General features: G+C 48.6%; 4 protein-coding genes across 4 annotated transcripts; 1 reads left to right on the plus strand and 3 right to left on the minus strand.

Annotated features, from left to right (window-relative positions):
* Positions 1-238: 238 nt before the first annotated feature.
* GIQ15_00761 (uncharacterized protein) lies at positions 239-2,314 on the plus strand (the record flags this gene model as incomplete). The annotated part of the gene is made up of 3 exons (XM_033548178.1): positions 239-588; positions 663-2,083; positions 2,136-2,314. The coding sequence occupies 3 exons, from the start codon at positions 239-241 to the stop codon at positions 2,312-2,314; spliced, it is 1,950 nt and encodes a 649-aa protein (XP_033409129.1).
* Positions 2,315-2,881: 567 nt separating this feature from the next.
* GIQ15_00762 (uncharacterized protein) lies at positions 2,882-7,755 on the minus strand (the record flags this gene model as incomplete). The annotated part of the gene is made up of 2 exons (XM_033548179.1): positions 2,882-4,212; positions 4,284-7,755. The coding sequence occupies 2 exons, from the start codon at positions 7,753-7,755 to the stop codon at positions 2,882-2,884; spliced, it is 4,803 nt and encodes a 1,600-aa protein (XP_033409130.1).
* Positions 7,756-8,568: 813 nt separating this feature from the next.
* Positions 8,569-10,024, minus strand: GIQ15_00763 (adenylosuccinate synthetase; the record flags this gene model as incomplete). The annotated part of the gene is made up of 4 exons (XM_033548180.1): positions 8,569-9,276; positions 9,329-9,780; positions 9,847-9,915; positions 9,985-10,024. 4 exons carry the CDS (start codon positions 10,022-10,024, stop codon positions 8,569-8,571), a joined length of 1,269 nt encoding a protein of 422 aa, XP_033409131.1.
* Positions 10,025-10,826: 802 nt separating this feature from the next.
* Positions 10,827-14,132, minus strand: GIQ15_00764 (DnaJ domain-containing protein; the record flags this gene model as incomplete). Its single annotated transcript, XM_033548181.1, has 1 exon — positions 10,827-14,132. The coding sequence occupies one exon, from the start codon at positions 14,130-14,132 to the stop codon at positions 10,827-10,829; it is 3,306 nt and encodes a 1,101-aa protein (XP_033409132.1).
* Positions 14,133-14,389: the final 257 nt, after the last annotated feature.

Raw genomic sequence — 14,389 nt, forward strand, 5'->3', positions numbered from 1 at the left:
TTCCTTATCCTGTTATCGCGTTATCACGTGACCACCGCCTACAGGAAAATTTCGCTGCGAAAGAAAAAAAAAGTCCAACTCTCCAGACTCAACATCGGAATTTTCTGCTTCATCAACTTCTCTTCATTCCTTGATCTTTTACTTATCAAATCTTATAATATCTATTCCTCCGGGTCTATTGTGCTTGTTATATCTTGTTAATTGAGTTGTCCTGTTCTTAATATCACCAACCAGCAGTATGTCAGTCCGCTACGGACACCTGCTTGCGCGCAATCTTCAGCGATGTGCTCTCAGACTTCCAGTGTCGTCGACGCTGGTGAGCCGGTCTATTAGACGGCTACCAACTGCTCCTCTTCTGACTGCAAGGTCTTTTCACATCACACCTCAATTCCGTGTTCCAGCCGGCACTGCCAATGTCGAGGTTGAAGAGGCTGAAGGAGAGGAATTGATCACGGAGTTCGCGGAGCTGGGAGAAAAGGGCGTGGTAGACCCGAGAGTAATCGGTGCTATTACTCAGGGGATGGGTTTGAAGACTATGACTGAAGTACAAGTTCATACCATCAACGAGAGTATACAGGGGGCTGACATGTAAGATTCCTTCCCTCCCTCACAAGGCTTCCCTCGTCGATGAAGAAACTGACTTTTTTTTTGGTTCCCAATAGGATAGCACAAGCGAAGACTGGAACGGGTAAAACCGTCGCTTTCCTTCTGCCAGTTATCCACAGAATTCTTCAAGATCCCACTATCGGCTCGCTCCGATACGGCGGTGCATCGTCCCAGGACATCCGTGCTGTGGTTATTTCCCCTACTCGCGAGCTTGCTGAGCAGATCGCTGTTGAGGCAAAAAAGTTGACCCGCGGCTGCGGCCTTAAGGTACAGACTGCGGTTGGAGGAACACAAAAGCGAGAGGGATTGCGAAGAATCCAGAGGGAAGGCTGCCACATCCTGGTTGGAACGCCTGGCCGCTTGATGGATATCTTTTCGGATCCTTCCAGTGGAGTTGCCGCTCCTAAGTTGCAGGCTTTCGTCCTTGATGAAGCAGACAGACTCCTCGACATTGGGTTCGCACCTGATATTGAACGCATCCAATCTTTCTTCCCAAGCCGTTCTCGGGTTGACCGACAAACTTTGATGTTTTCTGCAACTATCCCAAGATCAGTGAAGGCCCTCGCTACAAGCATGTTGAAGCCCGATTTCTCCTTCGTGAATACTGTTGGTGATGAGACACCAACTCACTTGAGGGTCCCCCAGAGAGCTGTATTCTTGAAGGGTCTTGAGAACCAGCTTCCCGCCCTCTTCGAGATTGCCAAGAGAGGAATTCAGGCTCACGTCGCCGACCCAGAAAACGTTATGCCATTCAAAGCCATCGTTTATTACGGCTCTACCGCAGAAGTCAGTCTCGCTCGCCGTGCCTTCATGACTATGTCCAAGGAATTGGAGAGACTATATACTTCGCGCCCTCCTAAATTCGAAAATATCGAAATTCACTCGCGCCTAACCCAGGCCCAAAGGACGTTCAGCGCAGAGTCCTTCCGCCGCTTGCAGACAGGAATTCTCTTCTCGTCCGATGTCACTGCTCGTGGAATGGACTTCCCAAATGTTTCTCACGTAATCCAGATGGGTACTCCCACAGACAAGGACACTTACATTCATCGCCTTGGACGTACAGCTCGAGCCGACAAAACTGGAGAAGGCTGGATTCTGTTCCCAGACCTTGAATTCAACGCATTCGAGGATAAACTTGGAACCCTTCCTATCGAAGAAGACAACTCTTTGGAGTCTGCAAATGCAGACTTGACTAACCCTACACAACTTCCCGAGTCCGTCGCGTCGGTGTTTGAGACCCTTACGAAACAATTCACTCATATGTACGACGAGGATAAATTGAAGGCATATAACTCTATCAACAACCAGATGTCCAAATACGATAAACGTGAAGCCGTCCGTCTACTTGAACAGCTTGCTACCACCATTTGGGGCTTCCCAGAAGCTCCACCATTGCGTGAAAGCCGATTTGGCCGAAATGGTGGTGGCATGAGGAGTAATAACTTTGGCAATTTACGAGGGAGCTCTGGTGCGTTCGGTGAGCGAGGGGGTTTACCTTCTTTTGGTGGAAGATCCTCCTATGGCGACAGATCCTCTTATGGCGACAGATCATCCTATGGCGGCAGATCATCCTATGGTGACAGATCCTCTTTCGGAGGTCGTGGAGATTCTGGCCGGGGGGGTCGCCCGGGCAGGGGATCGGACCGCTACCCTCCTCGTGAGAGGAGGCAAAATTCGTGGGAGTGAGCAAGTCCTCTCAGGCCAATAGCAGCTCCTTATTCTTGACGGATTCATGCTCACGGCCTCTGCCTTTCAACTGACCTGGAGGTTGATTGATTTTTTTTGAGAGATTTTTTCTGGCTCTCAACTGCGAATATGCTTGTGATTAAAATCCCCGGGAGCTCAAGATATATGGGCAGGAAGTTACAGGCGTTGAGGTCACTTCTCCATTTCTCACTGCTGTACTACAACAAAACGGTGTTTCCAATATTTTCCTTGGTACCTCTTGCCATGACGGAGTCGGCGCTCATTTTCAAAACATGGTAGAAGTTCTTGTTTTACCCTCCAACTTTTTTTCTCATGAATGTACTTTTATTACCCTTTTGATATATGTCTGTTAATATCTCGTCTCTTTTTGTGGTTGAGGCTCTACGTTTCTTCGAGCTGGGCTAATGTTTCATTCTATCCTTTGTATTTCTTCCTCACTTGCATTTTTGATTAGCTATGGCTTCATGTACACTAGACGAAGATGCATCTTCCAACAAAATATTCCACTCAATGAGATATCGATCTACTCCCGACGCTAGGCTGTCTATAGCATAAATAAGTCCTTGAATTAGTCCAGCTCTGAGCCTGTATAAGTCAGTTGCCGTTGAGGCTCTGGCATGGACAAGCCAGATTCACCCCCTAATGCAGCTGCTGGAGCAGCCATAAATGCTTTCCGATCCGCTAACATTCGCTCCTGGCGTGAAAGCAAGTCTGAATCTCTATGATATTGTCTCTCATTGGCAGCCTCCAGTTCTTTGATTCTCCTCGATTCCACTGCAATTTTAGCCTCTAAGAGGTTATGCTGAGTGTGTGCCATAAGTTTATCGTTTTCAATTTGTAGTCTTCCCTGCCTCTCAGCAGCTTCAAGACGAAGTTGACTCATCATACGCAGCTGTTCTTGGTCTGCTAACTGTTGCTGGACAGCAAATCGTTGGCGTTGAGAAGCAGATTCGGCCTCAAGGCGTAGTTGGAGTTTGTTGGATCGCTCGACAGCTGCATCTCGTTCATCTGCTATCTCGCGATCATGTAGAGTTCGAAGGTGATGAGCACGAGTCATTATTTGATGTTGTTGATCAGCAGCATCACGCTCACGTTGGAGTGATATCTGATGGTCTTCTTCTTGTTCCTGCATGCGTTGAATGCGAGTTTTGCGCCTTCGCTCTTCAGCGATAACTTCAGGGGGTGCTCCGACCATATCTGGTGGTTGGGAGCCTTCACATTTGTAGAATACATCCTTACAGCCGTTAGCTTTTAAGATGTGAAGGAGTTCCGGGGCATATTCCGAGGGGCTCTGCGCGAGATTTCTAGTCACGTAGGTGGCTGGTGAATAAACATATCCGTCACAGGTGTAATGGTTGAAGTCATTGTTGATCAGCCTCCACATTCTGCTTGCCAGCAAGGCAGTAGTGGTGCTGATACATGACGTCGGATTATCAAGGGCATGGTATATGAGTGGCTTTCCTTGACTTTGAATAGTCAAGTCAGCTTTCCCTGATACAAGCGCATCGATCGTCTGTCTAATCTTAACCAGAGAGGTTCCTGGTGATTCTGTCTTAAGACACAGTTCGGCTAAAGCGCAGCGTCCATCGTGAAGCATGGAAGGGAAGTTTGGATTGTGGCCGTGGTCCAATAAAAGTTGAACGGCACTTGACTGTAGCCCTCTCGAGGCTTCGTGAAGACTGCCATCATCGACGATGGCACCAGCATCAATGAGGGAGCGCATAGTTGTTAGTTCACCCCGCCTGCTAACATTGATAAGAGGCGTTACGCCATACCTATCCATAACCGAAACTACTGCTCCATGCTGAATGAGTTTTCGGATAATATCTGGTGTCCTATCTGTTGAAGCGACCAGTAACGGTGTCACCATTGAACTAGATGACTGGAAATTTGGATCAGCTAGACCAAAAATTTCGTTGTTAGCAGTGGACATGGCTTCCATAAGCGTGGGATTTATACTGGAAACTTACCTCCATGCTTTAGAAGACATTCAAAAACGTAGGGGCTTATCAGTTGTTGCGGTTGAAGAAGTGCCCACAAAAGAAGGGATACCTGTTCGAAGCCGTGTTCTTCCTCGATCACGTAGGGAATTGGCTTATCTACATGAATTCCAGCTTCAAGTAGACGACCCAGGAGTTTGCTACCTCGAGGCCATTTCCTAAGGCATTGGAATGTAACTGGCTCAGGAGCCTCAATTTCGTCCTTTGAAGACCATACGTTACCATTCAATGCCTGGATATCCAAGTTAACCTGGGTGAAAATATCGAATAACTCAATGGCAACTTCTTCAGTCAAATTGGAGCTGAATATGCACAAAAATGCTGCGTTGATATTCTGACTCGAGGTACTCGACTTTAGTATCGCCTTGGTTAACAGAGGTTTTCCGACGGAAATAGAAGCTGTTAACGCCCGGCCATCCTGATAATCAACGTTGGCCTTATATTGAAGGAAGAGTTCGACAAAATCGGGAGATTTTGGATTAGAATCAGACGTTTCGACAGCGGTAACCAAGGCAAGGCTCAGCACTTCACCGGACGCCCCATTACGAAGGAGCAATTCCACGGTTGAATATCCAGTATTTGTCAACCAATTATTTGTATCCGTAGATATCAGTTTACCGAAGGCATAAGTGACGCCCGCCCTGTCGGACATATATTCCAGAAGTAGGCCCAAGGTCAAAATATCCTTAGACATCGCTGCGTGAACCAAACACTGACTGCGGCTATAATGCACCGATGCTCCATAAGTAAGTAATAATTTAATTGCATCGTGGTCGCAGGGTGTCTCCTGAACAGATTCAAGTAGCGCGGCGTCAACTAGATCGTCTTTGTAACCAGCTCCAAGCACCCGGGAGATGTACTGCAAGCGCTCTGAACCTTTCAATGCCCAGCATGCTTTGAATGCGGCTTCAAGTGTTCCTTGATTGGCCTGTTGGTCCAACAGAAGGCTAAACACGTCGAATCGTCGCCCATTTATGGAGTTAATGATGGCCGCTCCTTGTCGAAAATTGACAGAAGCGCCATACTGGATTATCATCTTTAAGAATATGATGTCGCCTTTGTTCAGCATGATAGCCTCAGCGAGCAAAGTATCCAGCACCTCAGGGATACGATTTTGCGTAGCATCTAGCAGAATTTTGCCCATTTCGTTTCTCTTTTCAGTATCAACTTTAAGCAATCGCTCCAACCCAACTGATAAAGTAAGAGTTGTGGGAAACTTCGATACCAGTAGCGCTAACTGCTTCTCATTGGAAGTATCGATTGCTCTCTGGATAACTGCTCCTTTGTTATAGTTGACATTTGCACCATATGCTAAGAGTAACTCAATCAGGCGGGAATCAGCCAGTGAGCTTTGCTGGGCCGTAACAAGGCCTGAATCCAAGGCCTCTCCGTTGGCACCAGCAAGCAAGAGTTTGTAGCACATCTTGTAGCGAGCCGAGATATTCTGTGATGCTAGGGCGACTGGGAATGCAGCGTTGAGTGCGTCAACAGAAGGCTGGTGCTGCAAGATAATTTTCAGCAATTCAGGATCATCCATTCGACATGCTTGTTTGATGGGTTCGCCATTATTAGAATTAATGTCTGCTTTCCCTTTTTCGAGGAATAAGTTGACTGCGACAATATCAAGGGGGTCCTCCTTAAGTAATGTAACCAACTCTTGGTCGATCTGGGGCCCACTGGCTTCTCTAGAGTTAAGGATGAGATCCAAGATAGAGAACCGAAGGATTCGATCTCGTAGGGAGACTGCTGGGACAATCGCTCGTGAAAGGGATGACGATGAAGGCCTTCCTTGGAGCAACAGCTTGAGCACAATGATGTCTCCTACCTTCACGGATTCTTCTAAGCATTTTCCATTCTCAACATCCACGTCTGCCCCGTAGCTCACGAACAGCTCAATAAGCTGCTCTCTTTCGGCAGGGAAATCCCCTATAACGGCGCCAATAAGCGATTTATTGATTGCTTCTCCTCTTGCACCAGCGGTCAATAGCTCCTTCGCGACCGTTAGTTGTAACCGTGGCGGTATCGAGGGTAGCAAGCTGAAGCAATGGCCCAGGGTTGCTTGTGAGGGCCTTCCTTCAAGTAGTTTCTTGAAAGTCGGTAGAGAGCCTGATGAAATAGCCAGTCGTAGTGCATATCCGTCATCATAATCAACCGAAGCTTTATGTTTGATCAACAAGTCCACCAAGCTCCGTTCGTTCTTTTGTACTGCGCCAACTAAGCATTGATTGAGTGGCTTTCCGTATGCACCGCACTCTACGAAGTGGGAAATAATTGAGAGCTTCTTTGTCGGAGAGAGGTTCGATACAACCTCGGGTATCCTAGATAGTGCCACTGAGGCGGTATTGGGGTCGATGTCGCCCTTGAACAAGATATCAAGTAAGTGTAGATTTCCGCCGTTGATAGCAGTTATGATGGCTTCACACGAATTGTATGCGACGTTTCCGTTATAGGAGACGATGAGAGCCACGGACCGCTTATCGTTAGCTGCGACTGAGCTCACTAATGCTCTCGCGACGCTATCTCCATTCGCGCCGGCACAAAGGAGAAGTTCCACTAGAGACTCACGCTCGTCATCGCTAAGACCTTTTAAATTGAATGCGGCTCCTGCTGCACAATCGAGCGATACACGAGAAGGAGGTCGGTTAGCGAGTACAAGAGCAGCGGTAATATCGAGTCGTCCGGCCCGAACAGCAGTCTCCAAAACCTGATCCGTGTCCGCGTCTGCACCGTTATGTAGCAGACACAATATCAACCGCATAGACCCTATCGACACAGCCACTGGCAATGATTCATCCAGACAAGCGTCATTTAGTTTCTTCTCGGTTCCAGCTAGCATCTCAACGACGGCAACATGTCCATTACCAACGGCCGTGACAAATTGTTGGTGACATGAGTTGGGATCCGCCCCGTTCTGTAGCAGAGCCTTGATACAATGCAAATCCATGCTCGCAACTGCGAGGCCCAGCGACGCATCAAGCCCCCATTGATCAACGTGGGGGGCTAGAATTTCTAGAAAACTCGAGTTTCTCTTCTCTGTCGCGAGTCTTAGCAAATCGGTCATGTCGATGGCCATCGGGTTTTCCTGGGATTTGAAAAAGCTCTTCTTCGCCTTTGTGTCTTTGAGCTGCGTTAACAGGTACTCTAGCATACCGAGTGACCCATCATTTCGAATGACTGCCTCTATGGCAGAGTAGAGCTCATCCCGCTTGAAGCTGCGTTTGCTTGGAGTGCGTCTGAAGACGTGAGATTTTGCTGAAAAGGCTTCGAGGCGCTTCTGCTTTGCGAGTGCTTCCGCTGCATCTTTATCTTGCTGGTTGAACGAAGAGACTGTGTCTTTCCTTGTGATGCGAGGAAATTTCATATTCATGTATACACCCATATTGGCAGCCAGCTGTTCGAGCCGCATTCGAGAATGCATGCTGTCGCGTGTGGACGTCTCCATTTCGCTTCGAGATCTAGCGGTTGGTTAGCCCAGGACACTCAACTTCCAAGTAGAAGGAAACAGGCAAGTTACCTCCTTAGTTGTAGTTCGGATTAAAATAGTTGTATAGACGTGTAGAGGGTATTATGGTACAAGGCCATAAAATATTTTTATAGAGAAGAGAAGATGTTTACCAGAAACATGAGGAGAGAAGCTGAGGGAGAGGAAGAACACAGTTGAGCCTGTCATGGTGGTAAGTTCCGCGATAAAGCAGTATTCATAGACCGTGAGAATAGACTGTGAATGGCTCTGCAGGAACAAGTCAATGGCTGTAAGCGCCCGGGTGGCTATGAATAGAAATGTGGTGATGGTGATGTTTGACAATAAGCCTGAGGTTAATGGATGGTTGGTGGTTGCAGGCTCTCTATGCAGATAGCCGCGCTTGGCTTGAGACCTGAAACACTGCTCGATAGCGAATAGAAGATGAAATGAAAAGGAGAGTACTGAATGTTTATCAAAGAATTAGATAGATAAGCACTTTTATAATTTAGTTACTGTAAGAAAAGGGGCGTTGAGTTATGGAGCTGCCGAACCGCTACGCCGATTTGCTGTCGTATATTTCTAAACCAACCGGTGTACTGGTCGAAGTAATCGAAAGAAGGAAAAAGGAAAAGATGGTATGCTCCTGGCCCTAAAGAAAACCCTGGACTGCCCTGAAACACAAGATCTTGAGTGTTGAAATGTACTCTAAAGTACACGATAATGTATAATCCCACTGAGGTCATACACACGAGAATCAGTAAAAGGAAACAAGGAAGGGAAAGGGATGTCCCGCTAATTGCGGTCAATCATGTGCGATCTAGCTGGCCCAGTTCCGATCCATTTGATGGGAACACCACCGATCGAACGCTCGATATATTCAACATATTTCTGAGCATTCGTTGGGAGATCTTCCCACTTGGAGATACCCATGGTCGTCGACTTCCATCCTGGAAGAGTCTCGTAGACCATCTCAACATTTTCTAGGGCTTCAGCGCTAGCCGGGAAAGACTCGAGCTCCTTGCCGTCAAGCTTGTAGGCGACAGCGACTTTGATCTCATCAAAATCGTCCAAGATGTCGAGCTTGGTCAAGTTGAGCGCGGTGTAGTGGTTGATTCTCGTGCTGTATTTTAGCAAGACCATATCTAGCCAACCGCAACGTCTTTTACGCCCGGTCGTTACGCCGAATTCACGACCGGCAACCTGCAATCTTTCACCGATCTCGTTGAGCTGTTCGGTGGGGAAGGGGCCGGAGCCAACGCGTGTGCAGTAGGCTTTGACGACGCCAACTATGGATTTGATCGCGGTCGGGTTTAGGCAGACTCCCTGAATGGCTCCGCCGAGTCCGGTGCAGGAGGACGTTACGTATGGGTACGTTCCGTAGTCGATGTCGAGCATCAGGGCGTTGGCACCTTCAACTAGGATAGAGGCGGACTTGTCCTCGAACTTCTTGATGAGGCTCAATTGATCGACAATATGTGGTTTTAGGAGATTTCGGTATTCCTATATTTGACGTTAGACTTGGACAATGCGGGGGAGGTGTATAGATAACTACCTTGAATCTAGCAATCTCGTCTTCGACATTGTAGTCCAAGTCGCCGAATCTTCTCCGGTAACCAGCTTCCAAGCTCCTTAGCTTAGACTCCAACACACCTTCATCCAAGATATCACCGATCCTGACACCCCGCCTTGCGGCCTTGTCACTGTAGCAAGGACCGATTCCCTTCCCAGTGGTCCCTACCTTGCGTTTACCGAGTCCGGCCTCCTCTAGTCCATCTACAACGGCATGTAGGTCGAAACAGATTTGTGCACGATCACTGATGAACACACGCTCCCGGGTGTTGTTCAACCCTTTCCCGTCGAGAGAAGCCAATTCCTTGAAGAAGCTCGGTAGATGGACGACGGTTCCGGCACCGATCAAGTTGACGCAGGTAGGCGATACGAGGCCAGAGGGCAGGATATGGAAGTCGTAGGTGATGTCATCGTGGACAATGGTGTGGCCGGCATCTGGTCAAATTCGAGTCAGCGTACGGGGAAGTGGGATGAACAAGATACGGAATTGCAGGGACTCACTGTGTCCGCCAGCAGACCGGCAGCAGAGCTCAGCATTCTGTGAGAGCAGATCAGTGATCTTGCCCTTTCCTATACGTATGTTAGATATATATATATGTTTCTCCCTCCGAGTCTTTATAGTAAGCGGGGAAGACCGACCTTCGTCCCCCCATTGGGACCCCAGCACGATTGTCACCATGTTACACCGGCGCGAGGAGCGAGAGGAACGTCTACGTATCGTCTGCAGCGATCTCACAGTGTCAACGGAAGCAGAGGAAGAAGCAGAAGGGGAAGAAGAAGAATATAAAAAAAGAGCAGAAGTTGGTGGGATGGCTCAGAATCAGTGACCGGGAGAACTTTTAGTCGCGCAACTCGCCGAGATCCGGAGCCAAGCCCGATTCGACCACGAAGAAAAACGCAGGATGAAACCTGGAGAAAGATGCAAAATTCAGCAGAGAGTTCCCTTGACTATTGCACTCGAGACGGTGATTGCGACGTTCTTTTATGCTTCATTGCTTTGTCGCGGGGCAGCCAGTAGGGTGTCTTCAGCAAGGCTTAGCGAAGGCTTGTCTGGACCATGATATAATGCTATATATCCAGGGGCAAGCGAGAGAGGAAGGCTGATATATTAATATGACGACGGCATAAGCTAGTATGGTCTTTGGCTCTAAAAACTGCGCCGAGTATATTAAAACACATGTGGTATCTTGGAGAGAACACCTCCTGCAAACGCCGGCTCTGAAGATGGCAGAAGAGAAAAGGACATGACGTACTTGTACAATGCAAATAGGAAAGACAAGAAAGGAGCTGTCTGAGAATAGAGAGAGAGAGAGAGAGAGAGAGAGAGATAGAGCTGTGATCAAGCCTTGACTCGTGTCCTCATCAAAATAACCGCTGGCCCCATGAAAAGATAAACAGTAAAATAGTAAAATACCGCCCAAGTCAACTGACTGCCGCCCCTGTTGTTCATTGAAGTTAAATATGAACACCGAAATCGAGTATTAATTCAACGGGCCCTTGATCCCCGATGGCTGGAAGCCGCCTTGCCCATTGCCGTGTCCACTGCGTAGCCACTCGCGGACTCTCCCAAGATCCAGTATACAACTCCGATGTCGTTCCCAGGCAACATCCCAATGCTGCCGAACAACGAAATCCTCTTCGATGCCACGAAGGTACTCGCTGTAGCCTGCCTTGCCCTTGCCGTTGATAAGAAGATCCTCCTTGCTATCCCCAACATTACCTCCATCATCGGCATCACCAAGTTTCACACGACTGCTGTCCCCCATCGCCCTCATCCATCCGGGAGCCAAGGCCGTCTCCACCAGGTTCTGTCGTTCGTTAAAGTGAGCTAGCATGGTACGGTTGAAGGAATTCCATTCACGCATGTAAGCTTGCATCTGCAACATGTATACCTCCCATGGCGCCTGGGGCAGAGAGGCTTTCTCCATTGCTGTTCGAGGCGTTGGCGGAGGTCCTACAATTGTAGGAGGGGTCGGAGGTTTAGGTGGCTTCGGTAATGAGAGATCGCGTGGGTGAATAGGGCGCTGGGAAGGCTTGTCACTGCTTGCTTCTGATTTGAAGGGCAACGATGAATTAAGGTCCTTCAGGTCGTCGATGCCCTTTGAGTTACTTGACGTGAAGGGGTTGACAAGCCCAAGTTTTTTCAAGCTAAACAATTCAGTCTTCCCCCCTGACTTATTAGATGTAGCAAAAGCTTGATGCACAGGAAACTTTGGCTTGTTCATTCCTTGTGGGTTTGGATTCTGTGCATTGACGGTGGGAAGTTCTTCATCAACATCCATTTCATCAACTAGGCCCATAGGGACCGGTTTGTCTCCATGAACCTCATTAGGTGCAAATGTCGCATCTTCTTCCTCTGCCTCCGAACTTATGCTGACTGGTTTTGGGCCTGCTGCCCGTTTCTTAGAGACCTTTTGGTTCTGGCCAAATAGCACATTTTGCTGAGAATTATCAGTGGTGGGTATAGACCACGATGTCCTATCGTTCAGAGTATCAGACAGCTTTTCGGTTGAGAACGTGGTGTTCTTAAATGGCGATGGCTGAGTTGGCTTATTCTCCTTAAAGTCTCTGAAAGGACTCGAAGACTTCTGTGGTGACTCAGTTGACTGAGATGTTGTAGGGCGGGAGTGAGATCGCGGCCTATTACTGTATTTATTCTGAGATGCACCTGCAGTCTCTCCTGATGTACGGGGGGCAAAGTACTGTGCGGTATTAGAGAACGCAAAGTTCCACTCATTTGGCGAAAATCCAGAGTTAAAGCTTTCATAGCTTTTGCTTTTAGACTTAGCATGGAGCATGCCTTCATTTGGGAGAGGCTGGTTGTCATTATTTGGTTGGTTGAAACTGTTTGTGTTGGTAAAATAGTCAGCTCTTGTTCTCAGTGGGTTGGATGGTGACGGATCTTGATTGCCAGGGCAAGATTTGCGAGGCATTCTCCCTGCATCATCAGTGTTGAATGCAGCATGTTCTTCTTCCTCATCGCCTTCTTTGGTTATTCTTGGGGAGGTGTATGTGCTTGGAAGTATGTTGGCAGGGTAAGCCCACAATGTTGGGAGGTGGGGGACAGCTGTGCTGCCGGATTTCTGGAAAAATCCCCATTTCTCTGACCAATTCCGTGCTGAGGGCTTGGGTGTAGGGGTAGGTTCATACATAGTTGCGGCACTTGGCCTACGTTCCTCCGTTGAGGTCGCTCTAAAAGAGCTCACGTTAGGCATCGGGGGGATCGTGCGGCCTATCGAGGATTCTCGGCGAGTCTCGCTGGGGAAGGGGGCGTCGTTGCCGAATGGGTTATTCCTTGGAGTAGTCGGGCCATATCCTTGAGGGTTATTGTCAGCATTCCCATACCACTTTTTAGAGCTGGACGGCATTTGGCTAGGGGAGCCGCCAATTTCAGCGAAGAGCCATGAATCTGGTCCCATCGCCCAACCGAATGGACTCTCACCAGTTCCTGAAGTCTTATTATCGGGGAAATTGGGTTTCCAGGTGGGCTTATTCTGGGCGAGTCTGCTTCGGGGGACTGCCTTTGGACGGAAGTTTGGGATCACTTCATCTGTATCGTCGGTGTCACTGGACGACGTGGAAGAGGAGGAAGAAGCGGAGAACGTCGATTGTCTGTTTGGCTTTAGTTTTGGGCTGGCGCTGTGGTGTCTTCCGGGATTAGCGGTAGGGATAATCGGGCTAGGCGGGTTGGTTCGTGATCGTGACGTCTCTTCGCGGACACTAGTAGAACGGTTAATACCCCCTTTTGACATGTAAGTTCTCTCTCCACCAGCAGTGGCATATTTGCTGCTTGTTCTTTGAAGGTTAGGCGTAGCCGAGTCTGGCATGTCATCATATCCTTGCTGCTTCTTCGCAGTTGGAGACGGGGCTGGCTCATAGAAATAGGACATCGGATCTGCAGCTTGATGTTTGTCACTCCTAACGTTGTAGTATGATGTTGCGCATTTCGCCATTGGCTCGTCCCCTCCAGCAGTCCTTGGTGCAAAGCCATTCTTTGCCTTTGTCGATTTCGACCTCTCAGGAGTAGGTGTCTCCGCGGATCTCCGTGCTTCTTCTGCAAAGGCATGATATGCCGATTGACCTCTTTGATGATGGGATGGGCGGGGCTTAGTTTGTGGTTTCTCATGTGTAGATGAGCGACCTGTTCGTGGGTCAAAGTTCGTCCATCCTCCAGGCATCTGAGGTTGAGGCTGCTTATTTTTCATGTCTTGGAATCCTTGGAAGGCTTCTGCCCTGGCGCGAGACTCTTCATATACCTTATCAAACTTCTGTGCACCCGCTTTCGCGTAACTTGCGTACTTTTGGGCGTTTGAGGATGGGGGAGGGGGGTACGCCCCCGGGTATGCGTTGGATGGCTTAGCATATTGATGAGTCGTATAGCTAGCCTGTGGCTTTCGAGTCGTGTTTGGGGTTGGCTGTGGAGGAGCCTGTCGGGACGGAGTAGCAGTCCTTGGAGGCCCGTAGAGCTTTCCATAGCCAGCTCTCAATCTACCAGTATCATATTTCAGCCGCAGCTGGGGATCAACCAATACTTCATGTGCGGCCTGAATTGCCTGAAACTTCGAATTATACTCGCTTTCCTTTCCAGGGTTTCGGTCAGGGTGATATTTCATAGCTATATAGTCGCAAATAAAAAAAAGGGACATGTCAGTCTTCTTCAGATAAGGGGATAGCAGAGTAGCCTTCTCACCAAGTCTCCGAAACTGCTTTTTGACCTCTTCCTGGTCTGCATTGGGTCCAACCCCCAAGTCTGCATAATAATCCCTCGACACATCCGGCTTCACCATCGTTGCTGGCTTGTGGTCGCCACTAGCTGGCGACTGAGACGGGGGTGGCTATAGGCGAGGCTCGAATTCGCGACAACGACGATATTTACCAAACCAAAGAGAATTCACTCTAAAATTAATAATATCATCTTGTGTCCTTGGCTGAAGCTCGGGTTTAGAACACGATATAGAGTCTCCTCTCTTGTTGTGCAGTGTTGCTCGTGTTGGTTGCTAGTGGTTACTAGCCGCTGTCGGTCTTGCAGGTCGCAGCGTGTTGT

This window comes from Arthroderma uncinatum (assembly GCF_011692745.1).
Source record: "Arthroderma uncinatum strain CBS 119779 chromosome Unknown scaffold1, whole genome shotgun sequence".
NCBI lineage: Eukaryota > Fungi > Ascomycota > Eurotiomycetes > Onygenales > Arthrodermataceae > Arthroderma > Arthroderma uncinatum.